The sequence below is a fragment of the Hypanus sabinus genome, chromosome 6 (genome assembly GCF_030144855.1).
Source record: "Hypanus sabinus isolate sHypSab1 chromosome 6, sHypSab1.hap1, whole genome shotgun sequence".
Lineage (NCBI taxonomy): Eukaryota > Metazoa > Chordata > Chondrichthyes > Myliobatiformes > Dasyatidae > Hypanus > Hypanus sabinus.
The window spans coordinates 11179468-11199499 of record NC_082711.1 but is presented as its reverse complement, the minus strand read 5'-3'; the positions used below and the strand labels follow the sequence as shown (position 1 = coordinate 11199499).

The following is a 20032-nucleotide window of genomic DNA, read 5'->3' as shown; positions in this document are numbered from 1 at the left end:
TATCTCTGTAACCTCCTCCATCCCCTACACCGCTCCCTATCTCTGTAACCCCCTCCATCCCCTACACCCCTCTCTCTGTAACCCCCTCCATCCCCTACACCCCTCTCTCTCTGTAACTCCCTCCATCCCCTACACCCCTCTCAGTCTCTGTAACCCTCTCCATCCCCTACACCCTCTCAGTCTCTGTAACCCCCTCCATCCCCTACACCCCTCTCTGTCTCTGTAACCCCCCTCCATCCCCTACACCCCTCTCTGTCTCTGTAACCCACTACATCCCCTACACCCCTCCCTGTCTCTGTAACCCCCTCCATCCCCTACACCCCCTCCCTGTCTCTGTAACCCCCTCCATCCCCTACACCCCTCTCTGTCTCTGTAACCCCCTCCATCCCCTACACCCCTCTCTCTCTGTAACCCCCTCCATCCCCTACACCCCTCTGTCTCTGTAACCCTCTCCATCCCCTACACCCCTCTCTCTGTAACCCCCTCCATCCCCTACACCCCTGTCTCTGTAACCCTCTCCATCCCCTACACCCCTCTCAGTCTCTGTATCCCCCTCCATCCCCTACACCCCTCTCTGTCTCTGTAACCCCCTCCATCCCCTACACCCCTCCTTGTCTCTGTAACCCCCTCCATCCCCTACACCCTCTCAGTCTCTGTATCCCCCTCCATCCCCTACACCCCTCTCTGTCTCTGTAACCCCCTCCATCCCCTACACCCCTCCTTGTCTCTGTAACCCCCTCCATCCCCTACACCCCTCCCTATCTCTGTAACCCCCTCGTGAATCTCGGCCTTGATCCCTTGGTGGTTTCCTGTCCATCGTGGTGTTTAAGAATCCACCATTCTTAGCTGCCCAGGTCCTGCCCTCTGGAATCCTCCCTCAGCCCACCTCCCCCACACCCCTGCCCCCCCCCCCCCCCGCCCATACCCGGGCTGTGCTCTCACCTTCCCGATCTGACATGCTGTCAAAGAACATCCAGTCTTCGTCGCCGGGGCCATACTTGACGAAGGAGACGTAGTGGCTGGTTTCGATGCACAACATAGCAAAGAGCTGCATCTTCTCATGAGGCACCCGCGCCCTCCGGCTCCACTCGTACTCGGGAGGGCAGTGGAGCCTCACCGCCTTGTGTCCTTGTCGGGAAGGGTGTTTGTGAACCTGTGGGTGGGGTGGGAGAGCACAGGTCAACCAGAAACATCTCGGTGTCCGTCACGGGGTCTGTCCTGGGCCCAGCACGAAGAAGGCGTGACCGCGGCTATATCCCCTCAGGAGCTTCAGAAGAGTTGCTTCTGGCAGATTCCTACAGAGGTACCGTGTCCCAGGTGCTTCACTTTCCTCCCACAGTCCAAAGGCCTACTAGTGGGTAGGTCAGTTGGTCATTGGAAATTGTCCTGTGATTAATTCGGGGCATTGCTGGGCACTGTGGCTCCCAGGGCCAGAATGGGCTGTTCCACGCCGTGTCTTCATAAATCAAAACGATAAAACGTACGTCTTTGGAGCGTGGGAGGAAACCCACGAGGTCACGGGGAGAACACGGAAACTCCTTGTGACAGTGATGGGAATTAAACCCTGGTCTCTGACTGCTTCTGTGTAAAGTGTAAGGCTAACCACTGGACTACGTGCCACCCCCTTAAAAAGGCTTTATAAAGGTAGAACTTGATATCACGTGGGTAGTAACTGACTCAACTACACCAACAGCCACCGTCAGTCAGCAAAATGGCCAAGAGGTGGAAATTCATCACCTCCCTCTGGTTCCCCTCCTCCTCCCCCTTCCTCCCATGGTCCATTCTCCTCCCCTATGAGCTTCCTCCTTCTTCAATCCTTTACCTGTCCCGCCTATCACCTCCCAGCTTCTTACCTCATCCTCCTTCCCATTACCTGCTCTCACCCAGCTTGTCCTCCTTCTCCTCCCCCACCTTCTTATTCCGTCTTCATCCCCTTCCTTTCCAGCCGTGATGAAAGGCCTCGGCCCAAAACATTGACCATTTACCCCCCTCCATAGATGCTGACTGACTTGCCGAATTATAGTTTAATTCTCATTCAACCATACTGCCAAATGAAACATTGTTCCTCTGGGGCCAAGCTGCAAAACACATTACCAACAGCCCGTAGCACAAATACCAGATATGGTTATGATTTCAGAAAAACAAAAGAAAAAATATAAAGCCCAAGTGGTGTGACCGATAGCAAGTCGTCCTGGTCTGGCTTGTACTTCCACCAAGCGAACACTGGAGGGCAGCACTGAGTGGACCGGGGGTTGGGGGGTGGGGGGGGCAAGTGAAGAATGGATGGCAATAGAGGGATATGAAAATGTACTGACAGGGGGAATTTAACCAGGGATTGTGAGCTGAGGGCCTGTTCCAAATCCGACTAAAGCATTGGGCAAAACAGAGAAAATGCCGGAAGGGAGCTGACGCTGTTGCAGCCTCCGAAGGGGAGTGGGAGAGCCGCTGGGTGGGGGCATACCGTCAAGCTGAAACGGCACGGGCTAGCCCCACTATGTCTGTTTCTGTATTTGGATTGCGGAGAGGATTCTGACCGGTCGCATCACAGCCCGGGGTGAAGGTGCCAACGCACGGGACTGCAAGAGGGTCGTAAACTCAGCCAGCCCCAGCATGGGGGCGACCCTCACTGCCATGGGGGGGGGGGGGGCATCTTCAGCAGGCAGTGCCTCAAGAAGACGGCATTCATCACTTTGCATCCTCATTGACAGGAGCCTGAAGACTGACACTCAATGTCCAAGAAACAGCTTCTGCCATTAGATTCCCGAATGGTCCAACAAAGGGGCCAGTACCGTGCTGTGGTGTTCAATGTTTAACGCCACTGCACGGTACAGCCGTCACAACATACAAGTCAGTGTCAGCAAACTGCAGGAAACTATCCCACCCCACAGACAGTACCTGATGCCAGCAAGTGTCACAGTACTGCTTGAGGCCCGCTTTCGAAAACAGCTTGTCCCTGAAGCATTCCTCGCACTCCTGGGTGGCCAGATCTCCACACAGACAGCATTCCCGGGGACCTGGAAGGGCAGGGGAAAGGGTTAATACCTGGCTATGGGCAGTGTGGCCACGTCAACCTCTGGTGGCAGCGGGAAGGGGTCCTCAGCTCCCCATCCAACACCTCCACCAGGTGGATGGAAAAGCTAAAATAGAAAAGCGGGAATAGAAGGAATCTGACAGCAGAACAGAGTGGACCATGGGAGAACGGGAGGCAAGAGGGGCAGCAGAGGGTGAGCAGAAGAGAAAAGCAGAGATTGGATACAAAATTGGCTTGATAGGAGAAGCTGTGGAAATTGCACAAAGGCAAAGGAGAGTTTACAGACAGCGTGGAGACAACCCAGGGGTAACGTCCAGCCAGGGGAGTTCACAGACAGCGTGGAGACAACCCAGGGGTAACATCCAGCCAGGAGAGTTCACAGACAGTGTGGAGACAACCCAGGGGTAACATCCAGCCAGGGGAGTTCACAGACAGTGTGGAGACAACCCAGGGGTAACATCCAGCCAGGGGAGTTCACAGACAGTGTGGAGACAACCCAGGGGTAATATGCAGCCAGGGGGAGTTCACAGACAGTGTGGAGACAACCCAGGGGTAACGTCCAACCAGGGGAGTTCACAGACAGTGTGGAGACAACCCAGGGGTAACGTCCAGCCAGGAGAGTTCACAGACAGTGTGGAGACAACCCAGGGGTAACGTCCAGCCAGGGGAGTTCACAGACAGTGTGGAGACAACCCAGGGGTAATGTCCAGCCAGGAGAGTTCACTGACAGTGTGGAGACAACCCAGAGGTAACGTCCAGCCAGGGGAGTTCACAGACAGTGTGGAGACAACCCAGGGGTAATGTCCAGCCAGGAGAGTTCACAGACAGTGTGGAGACAACCCAGGGGGTAACGTCCAGCCAGGGGAGTTCACAGACAGTGTGGAGACAACCCAGGGGTAACGTCCAGCCAGGGGAGTTCACAGACAGTGTGGAGACAACCCAGGGGTAAAGTCCAGCCGGGAGAGTTCACAGACAGTGTGGAGACAACCCAGGGGTAACGTCCAGCCAGGAGAGTTCACAGACAGTGTGGAGACAACCCAGGGGTAAAGTCCAGCCAGGGGAGTTCACAGACAGTGTGGAGACAACCCAGGGGTAAAGTCCAGCCAGGGGAGTTCACAGACAGTGTGGAGACAACCCAGGGGTAACGTCCAGCCAGGGGAGTTCACAGACAGTGTGGAGACAACCCAGGGGTAACGTCCAGCCAGGGGAGTTCACAGACAGTGTGGAGACAACCCAGGGGTAAAGTCCAGCCGGGAGAGTTCACAGACAGTGTGGAGACAACCCAGGGGTAACGTCCAGCCAGGGGAGTTCACAGACAGTGTGGAGACAACCCAGGGGTAAAGTCCAGCCAGGAAAGTTCACAGACAGTGTGGAGACAACCCAGGGGTAAAGTCCAGCCAGGGGAGTTCACAGACAGTGTGGAGACAACCCAGGGGTAACGTCCAGCCAGGAGAGTTCACAGACAGTGTGGAGACAACCCAGGGGTAATGTCCAGCCAGGGGAGTTCACAGACAGTGTGGAGACAACCCAGGGGTAAAGTCCAGCCAGGGGAGTTCACAGACAGTGTGGAGACAACCCAGGGGTAACGTCCAGCCAGGGGGAGTTCACAGACAGTGTGGAGACAACCCAGGGGTAATGTCCAGCCAGGAGAGTTCACAGACAGTGTGGAGACAACCCAGGGGTAACGTCCAGCCAGGGGAGTTCACAGACAGTGTGGAGACAACCCAGGGGTAACGTCCAGCCAGGGGAGTTCACAGACAGTGTGGAGACAACCCAGGGGTAAAGTCCAGCCGGGAGAGTTCACAGACAGTGTGGAGACAACCCAGGGGTAACGTCCAGCCAGGAGAGTTCACAGACAGTGTGGAGACAACCCAGGGGTAAAGTCCAGCCAGGGGAGTTCACAGACAGTGTGGAGACAACCCAGGGGTAAAGTCCAGCCAGGGGAGTTCACAGACAGTGTGGAGACAACCCAGGGGTAACGTCCAGCCAGGGGAGTTCACAGACAGTGTGGAGACAACCCAGGGGTAACGTCCAGCCAGGGGAGTTCACAGACAGTGTGGAGACAACCCAGGGGTAAAGTCCAGCCGGGAGAGTTCACAGACAGTGTGGAGACAACCCAGGGGTAACGTCCAGCCAGGAGAGTTCACAGACAGTGTGGAGACAACCCAGGGGTAAAGTCCAGCCAGGGGAGTTCACAGACAGTGTGGAGACAACCCAGGGGTAACGTCCAGCCAGGAGAGTTCACAGACAGTGTGGAGACAACCCAGGGGTAACGTCCAGCCAGGGGAGTTCACAGACAGTGTGGAGACAACCCAGGGGTAAAGTCCAGCCAGGGGAGTTCACAGACAGTGTGGAGACAACCCAGGGGTAACGTCCAGCCAGGGGAGTTCACAGACAGTGTGGAGACAACCCAGGGGTAACGTCCAGCCAGGGGAGTTCACAGACAGTGTGGAGACAACCCAGGGGTAACGTCCAGCCAGGGGAGTTCACAGACAGTGTGGAGACAACCCAGGGGTAAAGTCCAGCCGGGAGAGTTCACAGACAGTGTGGAGACAACCCAGGGGTAACGTCCAGCCAGGGGAGTTCACAGACAGTGTGGAGACAACCCAGGGGTAAAGTCCAGCCAGGGGAGTTCACAGACAGTGTGGAGACAACCCAGGGGTAACGTCCAGCCAGGAGAGTTCACAGACAGTGTGGAGACAACCCAGGGGTAACGTCCAGCCAGGGGAGTTCACAGACAGTGTGGAGACAACCCAGGGGTAAAGTCCAGCCAGGGGAGTTCACAGACAGTGTGGAGACAACCCAGGGGTAACGTCCAGCCAGGGGAGTTCACAGACAGTGTGGAGACAACCCAGGGGTAACGTCCAGCCAGGGGAGTTCACAGACAGTGTGGAGACAACCCAGGGGTAACGTCCAGCCAGGGGAGTTCACAGACAGTGTGGAGACAACCCAGGGGTAACGTCCAGCCAGGGGAGTTCACAGACAGTGTGGAGACAACCCAGGGGTAAAGTCCAGCCGGGAGAGTTCACAGACAGTGTGGAGACAACCCAGGGGTAAAGTCCAGCCGGGAGAGTTCACAGACAGTGTGGAGACAACCCAGGGGTAACGTCCAGCCAGGAGAGTTCACAGACAGTGTGGAGACAACCCAGGGGTAAAGTCCAGCCAGGGGAGTTCACAGACAGTGTGGAGACAACCCAGGGGTAACGTCCAGCCAGGAGAGTTCACAGACAGTGTGGAGACAACCCAGGGGTAACGTCCAGCCAGGGGAGTTCACAGACAGTGTGGAGACAACCCAGGGGTAAAGTCCAGCCAGGGGAGTTCACAGACAGTGTGGAGACAACCCAGGGGTAACGTCCAGCCAGGGGAGTTCACAGACAGTGTGGAGACAACCCAGGGGTAACGTCCAGCCAGGGGAGTTCACAGACAGTGTGGAGACAACCCAGGGGTAATGTCCAGCCAGGAGAGTTCACAGACAGTGTGGAGACAACCCAGGGGTAACGTCCAGCCAGGGGAGTTCACAGACAGTGTGGAGACAACCCAGGGGTAACGTCCAGCCAGGGGAGTTCACAGACAGTGTGGAGACAACCCAGGGGTAAAGTCCAGCCGGGAGAGTTCACAGACAGTGTGGAGACATCCCAGGGGTAACGTCCAGCCAGGAGAGTTCACAGACAGTGTGGAGACAACCCAGGGGTAAAGTCCAGCCAGGGGAGTTCACAGACAGTGTGGAGACAACCCAGGGGTAAAGTCCAGCCAGGGGAGTTCACAGACAGTGTGGAGACAACCCAGGGGTAACGTCCAGCCAGGGGAGTTCACAGACAGTGTGGAGACAACCCAGGGGTAACGTCCAGCCAGGGGAGTTCACAGACAGTGTGGAGACAACCCAGGGGTAAAGTCCAGCCGGGAGAGTTCACAGACAGTGTGGAGACAACCCAGGGGTAACGTCCAGCCAGGAGAGTTCACAGACAGTGTGGAGACAACCCAGGGGTAAAGTCCAGCCAGGGGAGTTCACAGACAGTGTGGAGACAACCCAGGGGTAACGTCCAGCCAGGAGAGTTCACAGACAGTGTGGAGACAACCCAGGGGTAACGTCCAGCCAGGGGAGTTCACAGACAGTGTGGAGACAACCCAGGGGTAAAGTCCAGCCAGGGGAGTTCACAGACAGTGTGGAGACAACCCAGGGGTAACGTCCAGCCAGGGGAGTTCACAGACAGTGTGGAGACAACCCAGGGGGTAACATCCAGCCAGGGGAGTTCACAGACAGTGTGGAGACAACCCAGGCAAGAGAGGTCTTTGAAAAACAGAGCTCATCTATGTACAGCAGGGGAGCAGAGCCATTTGGCATACTGAGAGAAGATAAGGATGTAATCACAGCAACTAGAGGACAATTACTCATTTCAAAGTAACATTTGTTGTTAGCTTGTAGTCTCTTTCACTTTTGACAGCTACGTTGTGAACGATGATTGATCTTGCAAATAAGGAATTTGAACATACATAGATAACCAGTTGGTCAATATTCGTAACTGCTGGTTAGTTTCTGTAAAGTGTCAGTTCTGTTCAGACTTCAGAACAGATTGGTGATAGGTCAATAGGGTGGTATTGAGGAACCAGTGTGGGTTATCAGAGTCTTGTTAATTGGCCACAACAAATCCAGAGAAGGACTGGAGGCCTGTGACTAGTGGTGTACCACAGCGATCGGTGCTGTTGTATGTCACCTATATCAACGATCTGGATGTTAATGTGATTAACTGGATTAGCAAATTTGCCGATGACACCAAGATTGGGGGTGTAGTGGACAGTGAGGAAGACTTTCAGAGTTTGCCGAGGGATCTGGACCAGCTGGAAAAATGGCAGATGGAATTTAAGGTAGAGAAGTTCGAGGTTTTGTTCTTCTGTAGGGACCAACCAGGGCAGGCCTTACACAGTGAACGACAGGACACTGAGGGGTGTGGTGGAACAGAGGGATCTGGGAATACAGGTCCATAATTCATTGCAAGTGACAGGTCCCAGGTAGACTGGGGCTTAAAGAAAGCTTTTGGCACATTGGCCTTAGTGAATTAATATACTGAGTACAGGAGATGGGATGTTATGTTGAAATTGTGTAAGATGTTGGTGAGGCCTAATTTGGAGTATTGTGTGCAGTTCTGATCACCTACCTACAGGAAAGATGTGAACAAGGTTGAAAGCGTACGGAGAAAATTCACAAGGATGTTGCCCAGACTCTCCCTTTTACCTACTGTCACTCAGCAGATCAGTGATGTCCAGCTCCAGCGAGGGGGATAATCTTCTCGAACATCTTGTAACTCTTCCCAAAACGAGGCATCTGGATGATGAAGCAGGAGGGAACCTGGGAGGGGAGGAGGAGGCAAAGAGTTAAACTGAGAGGTGGGGTGGGGTATTTCCCAGGTATGCCCCTGTGCACAGAGTGAATCCAGACCCACTGCAAAGACAGGCACAGAGAAACCAGGCGCGCCACCTAGTGGAGCACTGGGGTAGTGCTGACCTTCAGAGAAGGCAATGGATGTCAACACATCCCACCAGCGTCCAGGCCAAGCTCAAGAAAGCTCTTCGCCCGGCCATGCTCAGTACTGCCGAGGCTTTGTGAGGCGTTGCCCAGACTGCATTTAGGAATACTCTGCACAAGCTTGGACCTGGCATCCAAGGAAAGGTGCGGTGGCCCTGGAGAGGGGGCTCACAAGAACAATGCCAGGAATGAAAGGGTTAACGTACGAGGAGTATTTGATGTCTCTGGGTCTGCACTTGCTGGAGTTTAGAAGGATGAAATGGGGGGGGGGGGGTAGTGTAACAGTTAGTGGAACACTTCACAACACCAGCAAACAGACGATCTGGGGAAACAAAACTCCGACTGACTCAGGGGCCAGTCAAAGGTGTTTTTGTCTGTTTTAAATGTCTGTTTTACGATCGCCAGACAAATTAGATTGCGTGTGTGCGTACATTTCTCTGCGGGCTGCGAGAACTGTTTGCTCTTGCTGATAACACGCACGCACGTGCACACACATGCACACACACACGCACACACGTGCACACACACGCATGCACGCGCACACACACACACACACGTACGCACACGCACACACACACACACACACACACACACACACGTGCACACACACGCATGCACCCCCCCCCCCCCCCCGTTGATTTACAGGGCTCGTCGCTCAGGGACAAAAAATATACATTTATACCTAGAGTGTGTGTATGACTGTACGTTTACTGCTATTCTATACGTAGAATGTGTCCCTTGTGCTGTGTGTGACTGTTTGTACTGTGTTTTGTACCTTGACTCCAGAGGAACGCTGTTTCATTCAGCTGTATTGATGGGTATCCGTGTACAGTTGAATGAGATTTAAACTTGAATACTTGAATTCCCCCCCCACCCCCCCCCCCTGTCTGTCAGAAGTTTGTACGGTCTCCTGTGACTGTGGAGATTCCCCCCAGGTACTCTGGTCATTCCGAAGGGTTAGGTGCAGGTGAGTTCTGTCAGCACCAGTCGCCTGGTGCCACTTGGGAGCTGCCCCCCACAGCAATCCACAGACTGTGTTGGCTGTTGACACATTTTACTGTATGTTTCAATGTTGCCCTGATAAACGAAGACAATTTTAATCTTATCTCAACCGAAAACTGAAAGGCGTGGAGAGGATGTTTCCTATAGTGGGAGAGTCTAGGGCCAGAGAGCACAGCCAAAGAATAGAGGCATGTCCATTTAAAAAGGAGTCTTGAGGATGGAGAGGGAAGGGGGAGGGGGGGTCAGAGAGCAGCAGAGTGAGAGGGAGAGGGGGTGTGAGAGGGGAGGGTGTGTGAGAGAGGGAGGGGGTGTGAAAGGGAGGGGTTGTGAGGGAGAGGGGGTGTGAGAGGGGGAGGGGGTGAGAGGGGGAGGGGGTGTGAGGGGGGAGGGGGGGGTGTGAGGGGGAGGGGGTGTGAGAGGGGTGAGGGGGTGTGAGAGGGGAGGGGGTGTGAGAGGGGAGGGGGGTGTGAGAGGGGGAGAGGGGGTGTGAGAGGGGGAGAGGGGGTGTGAGAGGGGGAGAGGGGGTGTGAGAGGGGGAGAGGGGGTGTGAGAGGGGGGAGAGGGGGTGTGAGAGGGGGAGGGGTGAGAGGGGGAGGGGGTGTGAGGGGGGAGGGGGTGTGAGAGGGGAGAGGGGGTGTGAGGGGGAGGGGGTGTGAGAGGGGGGAGGGGGTGTGAGAGGGGAGGGGGTGTGAGAGGGGGAGAGGGGGTGTGAGAGGGGGAGAGGGGGTGTGAGAGGGTGTGAGGGGGAGAGAGGGTGTGAGAGGGGGGGTGTGAGAGGGGGAGGGGGTGTGAGAGGGGGAGAGGGGGTGTGAGAGGGAGGGTGTGAGTGGTGAGGGGGTGTGAGAGGGAGGGTGTGAGGGGGAGAGAGGGTGTGAGGGGGAGGGGGTGTGAGAGGGGGAGGGGGGTGTGAGAGGTGAGGGGGTGTGAGAGGGGAGGGGGTGTGAGGGGGAGGGGGTGTGAGGGGGAGGGGGTGTGAGGGGGAGGGGGTGTGAGGGGGAGGGGGTGTGAGAGGGGGAGGGGGTGTGAGGGGGAGGGGGTGTGAGAGGGGGAGGGGGTGTGAGAGGGGGAGGGGGTGAGAGGGGGAGGGGGTGTGAGGGGGGGAGGGGGTGTGAGAGGGGAGAGGGGGTGTGAGGGGGAGGGGGTGTGAGAGGGGGAGGGGTGTGAGAGGGGAGGGGTGTGAGAGGGGGAGAGGGGGTGTGAGAGGGGGAGAGGGGGTGTGAGAGGGTGTGGGGAGAGAGGGTGTGAGAGGGGGAGGGGGTGTGAGAGGGGGAGGGGGGTGTGAGAGGGGGAGAGGGGGTGTGAGAGGGAGGGTGTGAGTGGTGAGGGGTGTGAGAGGGAGGGTGTGAGGGGGGAGAGAGGGTGTGAGGGGGAGAGGGGGAGAGAGGGTGTGAGGGGGAGAGAGGGTGTGAGGGGGAGAGAGGGTGTGAGGGGGAGGGGGTGTGAGAGGTGAGGGGGTGTGAGAGGGGGAGAGGGGGTGTGAGGGGGGAGGGGGGTGTGAGAGGGGGAGGGGGGTGTGAGAGGGGGTGTGAGAGGGTGTGAGGGGGAGAGAGGGTGTGAGAGGGGGGAGAGGGGGGTGTGAGAGGGTGTGGGGAGAGAGGGTGTGAGAGGGGGAGGGGGTGTGAGAGGGGGTGTGAGAGGGAGGGTGTGAGTGGTGAGGGGGTGTGAGAGGGAGGGTGTGAGGGGAGAGAGGGTGAGAGGGGGAGGGGGTGTGAGTGAGAGGGGGAGGGGGTGTGAGAGGGGGAGAGGGGGTGTGAGGGGGGAGGGGGCGTGAGGGGGAGAGGGTGTGAGAGGGGGAGGGGTGAGAGGGGGAGGGGGTGAGGGGGGAGGGGTGTGAGGGGGGAGGGGGTGAGAGGGGGAGGGGGTGTGAGGGGGGAGGGGGTGAGGGGGGAGGGGGTGAGAGGGGGAGGGGGTGTGGGGGAGAGGGGGAGGGGGTGAGAGGGGGAGGGGTGAGAGGGGGAGGGGGTGAGGGGGGAGGGGTGTGAGGGGGGAGGGGGTGAGAGGGGGAGGGGGTGTGAGGGGGGAGGGGGTGAGAGGGGGAGGGGGTGAGAGGGGGAGGGGGTGTGGGGGAGAGGGGGAGGGGTGAGAGGGGGAGGGGTGAGAGGGGGAGGGGGTGAGGGGGGAGGGGTGTGAGGGGGGAGGGGGTGAGAGGGGGGAGGGGGTGTGAGGGGGGAGGGGGTGAGAGGGGGAGGGGGTGTGGGGGAGAGGGGGAGGGGGTGAGAGGGGGAGGGGAGGGGGTGTGAGGGGGAGAGGGGGTGTGAGAGGGGAGGGGTGTGAGAGGAGGAGGGGGTGTGAGGAGGAGAGGGGGTGTGAGAGGGGACGGGGTGAATGCTTGGATATTTTCGTTACTGAGGTGACTGGAGATACTCACCTCTGTCAGCTTGAGGTGGTTACAATGGAAAGACTGCTCCACCAGCTGCTGTACAGTGGGCACAAGCAGCTCATCGTCCTCGTCAATGAATATCTGGTGGCAGAAACAATCCTGGTCCTTCAATCCTTGTGACCTGCAGCACAGAGAGAATCAGAGTTACCCCCACCACAGGCACTGTGGGGCCCTCACTGCCCTCCCAGGGTTTCAGACTCATGGGAACACCACCTGGTACCACATCGGTGCCAGTGATGGGCACTCAATTTCTGCCACCGCCTGTAAGGAGTTTGTACATTTTCCCCGTGACCGTGTGAGTTTCCTCCAAGTGCCGTGGTTTCCTCCCACAGTCCAAAGATGGAGAGGGTTTGGGTTCGGTTAGTGAGCGGTGGGCATGCTACGTTGGCACCAGAAACCGGGCAACACTGCGGAATCAGAAACAGGTTTACGTCTCTCGCAGGCTGCCCCCAGCAGGTCCTTGGACTCCTTCGGTTATTGATTCCAATGGTGCATTTCACCGGGTGTTTCGATGTACCTGTGACAAATAATCTTTAATAAAGCTTATCTTCCCCCTCTTGGGTTACAGAATCAGAAAATATTTACTGTACAGGAAAGGTTCTGAACGGAGGGACCGGAGAGTGAGAGTGGAGACAGGCACTGAGTGCAGGAGATGTGCTGCAGTTTCTTGTGGCCACGCGGAGGATTACGTCGAGTTTGGGTTGCCCCGTTATCGGAAAGATGCTATTAAACGAGAAAGAGTGCAAAATAGATCTACCAGGATGATGCCTGGACTCGGGGGAGGGGGGGCCTCAGTTACAAGGAATCGTAACGTTACCAGGAGATGGAGGGGCGGCCTGAGAGAGGTGCACAAGATCAGGAGGGACTTTGACAGGGTGAAAGCACACAGTCTTTTAACCCCAGGGAGGGGGGGTGCTGGAAACAAGAGGGCAGAGGTTTAAGATTAGAGGGGAATGATTTAAAAAGGACATTAGGGTGATCTTCTCCACGCAGAGGGTGGTGCGTATTTGGAATGATCTGCCAGAAGGAGCGACAATAATCATATTAAACTCACTTAAACAGCACATTTCATGCAGATGATGCAGTTCAAAGCCCTTTACCATTGAAAGTGGAAATAAAATAAAAAATAAAATAAGCATGAAAATTAAAGACAAAAAGATGTTAGTTAAAAGCAAGGTTAAATAAGTAGGTTTTGAGCTGGTGTTTAAAAATGCCAGCTGAGTGTGTATTCCTTATCGTTTTATGTGTTAATTCCACAGTTGAGGAGTTTAGTTCAAAAAGGCTGATCTGCTGGTTACCGGACTCGGTGGTTGAGATGGGCACATTAGCGCTATTGGAAAGCCTTTTGGATATGGGCTGTACGTGGATGGGAGAGGGTTAGAGGGTCATGGGCCAAACATGGCAGCTGGGACTCACAGTCAGCAGGGACGAGATGGGCTGAAGGGCCTGTTTGCCTGCTGTCAGACACTGTGATTCTATAACAAGGAGGGATAGATCTGTTGTTGATCACATCCATAAACAAACTGGTTCCTAAGGTTTGTTATAGCCAAAGGTGGTAACAGGCTTTGTGAAGGGAAGGTCGTGCCTCACGAGCCTGGTTGAGTTTTTTGAAGAGGCAACAAAAGAAATTGATGAGGGTAGGGCAGTGGATGTGGTCTACATGAACTTTAGCAAAGCACTTGACAAGGTTCCTCATGAGAGACTCATCCAGAAAGTCATGAGGCATGGGATAAGTGGAACCTTGGCTGTTTGTATAAAAAATTGGCTTAAAGGAAGAAAGCAGAGGGTAGTTGTGGAAGGAAAGTACTCTGCCTGGAGGTTGGTGACTAGTGGAGTGCCGCAGGGATCTGTCCTGGGGACCACTGCTGTTCGTGATTTTTATAAATGACCTGGATGTAGAGGTGGAAGGATGGGTGAGTAAGTTTGTGGATGACACGAAGATTGGAGGAGTTCTGGATGGAGCTGTAGGTGGTCGAAGGTTACAAGAGGATATAGACAGGCTGCAGAGTTGGGCAGAAAAATGGCAGATGGAGTTCAATCCGGATAAGTGTGAGGTGATGCATTTTGGAAGGACAAACCAGAAGACTGAGTACAGGATTAATGGTCAGTTACTTAAGAGTGTGGATGAACAAAGGGACCTTGGGTTCAAATCCATACATCCCTCAAGGTCGCTGCGCAGGTTGATAGGATAGTTAAGAAGGCCTATGGGATGCTAGGTTTCATTAATAGGGGATTGAGTTCAAGAGTAGAGAGGTCATGTTGCAACCCTACAAATCTCTGGTGAGACCGCACAGAGTATTATGTTCAATTCTGGTCACCTCATTATAGGAAGGATGTGGAAGCTATGGAGAGGGTGCAGAGGAGATTTACCAGGATGTTGCCTGGATTGGAGAACAAGTCATATGAAGCAAGGTTAGCAGAGCTGGGACTTTTCTCTTTGGAGTATAGAAGAATGAGAGGGGACTTGATAGAGGTCTACAAGATTATGAGAGGCATAGATAGGGTGGATAGTCAGCACCTGTTTCCCAGGGCAACAATAGCAAACACAGAGGGCATAGGTACAAAATTAAGGGAGGGAAGTTTAGGGGAGACATCAGGGGTAAGTTTTATACACAGAGGGTTGTGAGTGCCTGGAATGACTTGCCAGGGATGGTGGTGGAGGCTAAAACATTAGGGGTATTTAAGAGCCTCTTGGACAGGCACATGGATGAAAGAAAAATGGAGGGTTATGGGGTAGTGTGGGTTTAGTACTATTTTTTAAGGATTATATGGGTCAGCACAACATGGAGGGCTGAAGGGCCTGTACTGTGCTGTGGTGTTCTATGGTTCTATGGGGCAAGCTCCCACTACCTACTTAATGCTCCCAATGGCATGCACCTCAAATAGCCTCTGACAACCGAGTCCAGCTCCTGGCCTTCACGTGGGGCTCGGCTACCACGCCCAGCGGAACCGTTTCTACTGACAGGAGAAGGAGCAAAGATGGGTCACTGGCGCCTTAAAACCAGTCGCTTCGGGCAGATGGGGTTCGTCAGCCATGGTTGGCAGCTCATCTAGCAGAAGGAAAACTCTGATCTAAAACCTCCGCTGCCTCGCGGCGAGACCCACTCACGGGGAGGGCTTTGGGAGTAAACCCCAAGGGAAAACCCGGAGCTGGAGTCCCTAAGGCCGTCCTACATTGAGTTCAACACTGACCGGCAACTCCTGTGAAACGCTCATAATCAACAAGAGTTTTGCCTCATTCTTGACTTCTGAAGGACATTTGGATCGCCAAAGTCTCAGGCTGATAGATTTGTGATTAGTCAAGGTGTCAGTTATGGGGAGAAGGCAGGAGAACGGGGATCAGAGGGAAAATAAATCAGCCACGATGCAATGGCTGAGCAGACTCGATGGGCTGCATTCCACCCCCGTGTCTTATTGTCATAAAACCAAGAGCAGAATTAGGCCATCTGGCCGTGCACAATCCTAATCGGATGAAAAACGGACGTGGGAGCATGGAGGAACGTCTGGAAATCTCCAGGAAGACCCTCTTCGTTGTTGCTGCTGTTGTGAGGTCTGGGTCTCTGCTGGGAAGAACAGGCCCCCAGTCCTCGGGGTCGCGTTGCCAGTGGCGGGAGCGTCGTAGTGCGCTCGGCATAGGATGGTGCTCGGAGAGGCTGTGCCGGAGGGGATGGTCGGAGGCTCGACGGACTCGGGAGTCCGCTGCGGTCGGGGCGCTTTCGGTGTGTGCTGTGTCTGAGAGGCTGAGTCTGGCGGCACCGTGGATGTCCATAGCGGGGGTATTCCCTTCTGCCGCTGGCATGGGATGACGAGTCTATCGGGACCCTAAGGACTTGTGGAAACTGTGTGGTGGTTTCTTTCAAACTTACAGTCTTTTAACATCTTTGGACTATTTTTACTGTGCCCATGGTCTGTTTTTTATCAATTATGGTATTGTCTGCACTGTTGTAACTATATGTTAACTATAACTATGTGGTTTTGTGTAGGTCTTGAGGCTTTAGTTTTTGGTTTGTTGGTCTCCTGACGGTGTGTCTGGGTAGTCTTGTTTTGTCTGGTGGATTTGGAGCTCCTTTCCAGGGAACGCACTAAGACGGTAGCGCGATATTAATGTGCAGCAGCCGCTCCGGACTCTGGATTTGGGGATTACCAAACGTTATGAGGATTTTCTGGTGTAGTCTGTTTTGTCGTGTGCTTTTGCGATATCATTCTGGAGGAACATTGTTTCATTTTTTAACTACATTGCAGTTGTGGTTTCTAAATGACAATAAACCAAAATTCAATTCAATTCAATTTTTACAGGCCTGAAGCAAAATCTGACTCACTTCAGTTTCAGGAGTGGCTCCAGTCCTAGAACATGCTGCATTATGACATTCAGGAACTCCTCTGGATCTGAAAAGCACAATTACAGATCTCATCACTGTCCAACAGGGCCTGTCCGACACCCTCACCCTCCCACCTTCCCCTCAGCATCTGAAAAGCACGATTACAGAGCTCGTCACTGTGTCTAACAGGGCCTGTCCAACATTCCTCCCCCACCCTGGTCATCATAGGGTCAAAGAGCCACACAGTACAGAAACAGGCCCAATTTATACAAGCTGACCAAGATGTCAAAGCAATTGTCCCAATTCCCTCTAAACCTTCCCTGTCCATGTCCCTTTGAAATGTTCTTCACATACCTGCCTCAGCCACTTCCTCTGGCAGCTCGTTCCACATTTACCACTGTCTGGGTGCCATGCACCTTCAGTCTTTGCCCTCTATCTATCTACCTACCTATCTGTCCGGAGATAGCGCAGGATAGCAGGGTCTTGTGGCCTGAAGACCCTACACTGTCCGATTATACCAGGTGACCAGTTAACCTCCACGCTGCACGTCTTTGGAATGTGGGAGGAAGCGGAGCACGTGGAGTCACGGGGAGGACGTACAAGCACCTTGCAGTCGGTGGTGGGAATTGAACCATGATCACAAGCCGCTGTAATAATCCACTACTCTACCGAGCTTCCCTATTTCCTGATTTGCTCCTTGATTCCCCAATCCTAGGAAAAAGACTAGCCATACTCAGTCTTTATAAACCACAAAGTATCTTACTCATTCTCCTATGGTCCAAGGAATATAGTACCAAGAATAAATGTTATTCACCACAGGCATTAATTGGACCACTGGTTAATCAGGGCAGCCACTTATTTGGGACAACTCTTACAGAACAAAAACTCATTGAGAATATAGCCGGGATTCCCTTCATTTATTTGGGACACAACACTGCGTAATTGGGGCAGGAGACAGTTGCCGAACTAGCGTCAGTCACGTGCCCTTGTGTGGCAGCTAACACTGCACAGTGCTTAGAGTGACCAGTTTTTAAATATAGTCAGTTGCGTGTGTTTGTGTTCAAACAGCAGTGATTTTTGTCACTGATAGTTGGTGAGAAATAAGCTGGAAGACAATTCAGAACTGTTTTGCTCACTGTGGTTTCAAGCGTTCAGGCTTGGAGATTCCAGTAAATGGCTGGGAGTGAAAATGAAATTACTTTATTATTTTATTGTCGCCAAACAATTGATACTCGAGTGTACAATCATCACAGCGATAAATGATTTCACCACTTCAACAAGTAGTGAAGAATTTGAAGGTATCAACAATCATATTGAATGTTGCAATGAAAATGAAGATTTGGAGGATGCAATCATCAAAAGTATTGCACAAAGGCAGGTGGAATGAGCTGCCAGCATAAGTGGTGCAAGTGAGCTTGATTTCAATGCTTAAGCAAAGTTTAGATAGGTACAGTGCCTATAAAAAAGTATTCATCACCCCCCCCCCCAGAAGTTTTCATGTTTTATTGTTTCACTACATTGAATCACAATAGATTTAATTTGACTTTTTTTGATACTGATCAATAGAGAAAAAGACTCTTTCATGTCAAAGTGAAAACAGATCTCTGCAAAGTGATCTAAATTAATTACAAATATAAAACACAAAATAATTGATTGCATAAGTGTTCTTTCCATTTAATATGACACACCAAATCATATTTGATTTGCAGCCAGTTGGGTCTCAGCCTGAACGTTGACTGCTCGTTTCCACGGATGCTGCCCGACTGCTGAGTTCCTCCAGCTTGTTTGTACGTGTAGACTAAACGCTTTGTTTGCTGTAAGCCGAACACTGCACATCACCAAAAACACACCACCCTTACCGTGAAGCATGGTGGTGGCTGCATCATGCCGTGGGGATGGCTTCAGGGCAGCAGGCCCTGGAAGGCTTGTGAAGGTAGAGGGTGAAATGAATGCAGCAAAATACAGGGAAATCCTGGAGGAAAACCTGATGCTGTCTGCAAGAGAACTGAGACTTGGGAGAAGATTTGTTTTCCAGCACGACAATGACCCCAAGCATAAAGCCAAAGCTGCACAGGAATGGTTTAAAAACAACAAAGTTAATGTCCTGGAGTGGCCAAGTCAGAGTCCAGACCTCAATCCAACTGAGAACTTGTGGCTGGACTAGAAAGGGCTGTTTGCTCACAATCCCCATGCAATCTGACAGAGCTTGAGCAGTTTTGTAAAGAAGAATGGGCCAAAATGTAGTGTCCAGATGTGCAAAGCTGATGGAGACCTGTCCACACAGACTCAAGGCTGTAATTGCTGTCAAAGGTGCATCTACTAAATACTGACTTGAACGGGGTGAGTAATCAGCCAATCAATTATTTTCTGTTTAATGATTGTAATAAATTTCAACTGATTTGTAGAAATTTGTTTTCACTCTGACAAGTCTTCTTCTGCTGATCTGTGTCAAAAAAGTCAAATTAAATCCACTGTGATTCAATGTTGTAAAACAATAAAAGATGAAAACTAGGGGGGAGGGGGAGTGAATGCTTTTTATAGGCACTGTACATGGTAGGGGTATGGAGGGCTGTGGTCCTGGTACAGGTCGATGGGAGTAGGCTGTTTAAATGGTTTTGGCATGGACTAGATGGGCCAAAGGGCCTGTTTCTGTGTGTTATGGTCTTTCGGACCACCTCAAAGCGAGTATGTCTGAGTGGCAGAAATGTAACACTTTTCACTGCCTCTCAGTGGTAAGAGGAACCCCAGCACTCCGCCCTCCTCCACACGGACCTTTCTCCTCAGACGTGAAGCCCGCGCAGTATCCGCCCTGGGTCAGCTCCTGTCGCAGGTTCATCACCTTCTTACAATCCACAAACCCGTCCCTGGGTAGAGAGCGGGGAAGACGTGGGGCGAGGGGAGGTGGGTGGAGCAGAGGATGGGGAGTGGGGGAAGTAGGGAAGGGGTGCAGTGGAAGGGGTGTGGGAGGGGTGGGGTGCAGGGGATGGGGGAGAGGTGGGGAGCAGTGGGTGGGGTGTGGGGGTGGGGGAGAGGTGGGGAGCAGTGGGTGGGGGTTGGGGAGAGGTGGGGAGCAGTGGGTGGGGAGCAGTGGGTGGGGGTGGGGAGAGGTGGGGAGCAGTGGGTGGGGGTTGGGGAGAGGTGGGGAGCAGTGGGTGGGGGTGGGGGAGATTGGAAGGGGTGCAGTGGGTGGGGGTTGGGGAGAGGTGGGGAGCAGTGGGTGGGGTGGGGGAGATTGGAAGGGGTGCAGTGGGTGGGGGTTGGGGAGAGGTGGGGAGCAGTGGGTGGGGGTGGGGGAGATTGGAAGGGGTGCAGTGGGTGGGGGTTGGGGAGAGGTGGGGAGCAGTGGGTGGGGTGGGGGAGATTGGAAGGGGTGCAGTGGGTGGGGGTTGGGGAGAGGTGGGGAGCAGTGGGTGGGGGTTGGGGAGAGGTGGGGAGCAGTGGGTGGGGTGTGGGGGTGGGGGTGGGGGAGAGGTGGGGAGCAGTGGGTGGGGTGTGGGGGTGGGGGTGGAGGAGAGGTGGGGAGCAGTGGGTGGGGGTGGGGGAGAGGTGGGGAGCAGTGGGTGGGGGTGTGGGTGTGGGGGAGAGGTGGGGAGCAGTGGGTGGGGGTGTGGGGGTGGGGGAGAGGTGGGGAGCAGTGGGTGGGGTGTGGGGGTGGGGGAGAGGTGGGGAGCAGTGGGTGGGGGTGGGGGAGATTGGAAGGGGTGCAGTGGGTGGGGGTGGGGGAGAGGTGGGGAGCAGTGGGTGGGGTGTGGGGGTGGGGGTGGGGGAGAGGTGGGGAG

The 20032-nt window shown here is 54.2% G+C and overlaps 1 protein-coding gene across 1 annotated transcript in view; it reads right to left on the bottom strand.

The window, feature by feature from the left end:
* LOC132394964 (ubiquitin carboxyl-terminal hydrolase CYLD-like) overlaps positions 1-20032 on the bottom strand; it is a 98252-nt gene that overhangs the window by 39323 nt on the left and 38897 nt on the right. Inside the window, 7 exon segments of the mRNA XM_059971306.1 lie at positions 926-1153; positions 2896-3014; positions 8266-8305; positions 8307-8375; positions 11923-12055; positions 16254-16320; positions 19026-19117. Of these exon segments, the coding sequence (XP_059827289.1) occupies positions 926-1153; positions 2896-3014; positions 8266-8305; positions 8307-8375; positions 11923-12055; positions 16254-16320; positions 19026-19117 (748 nt within the window).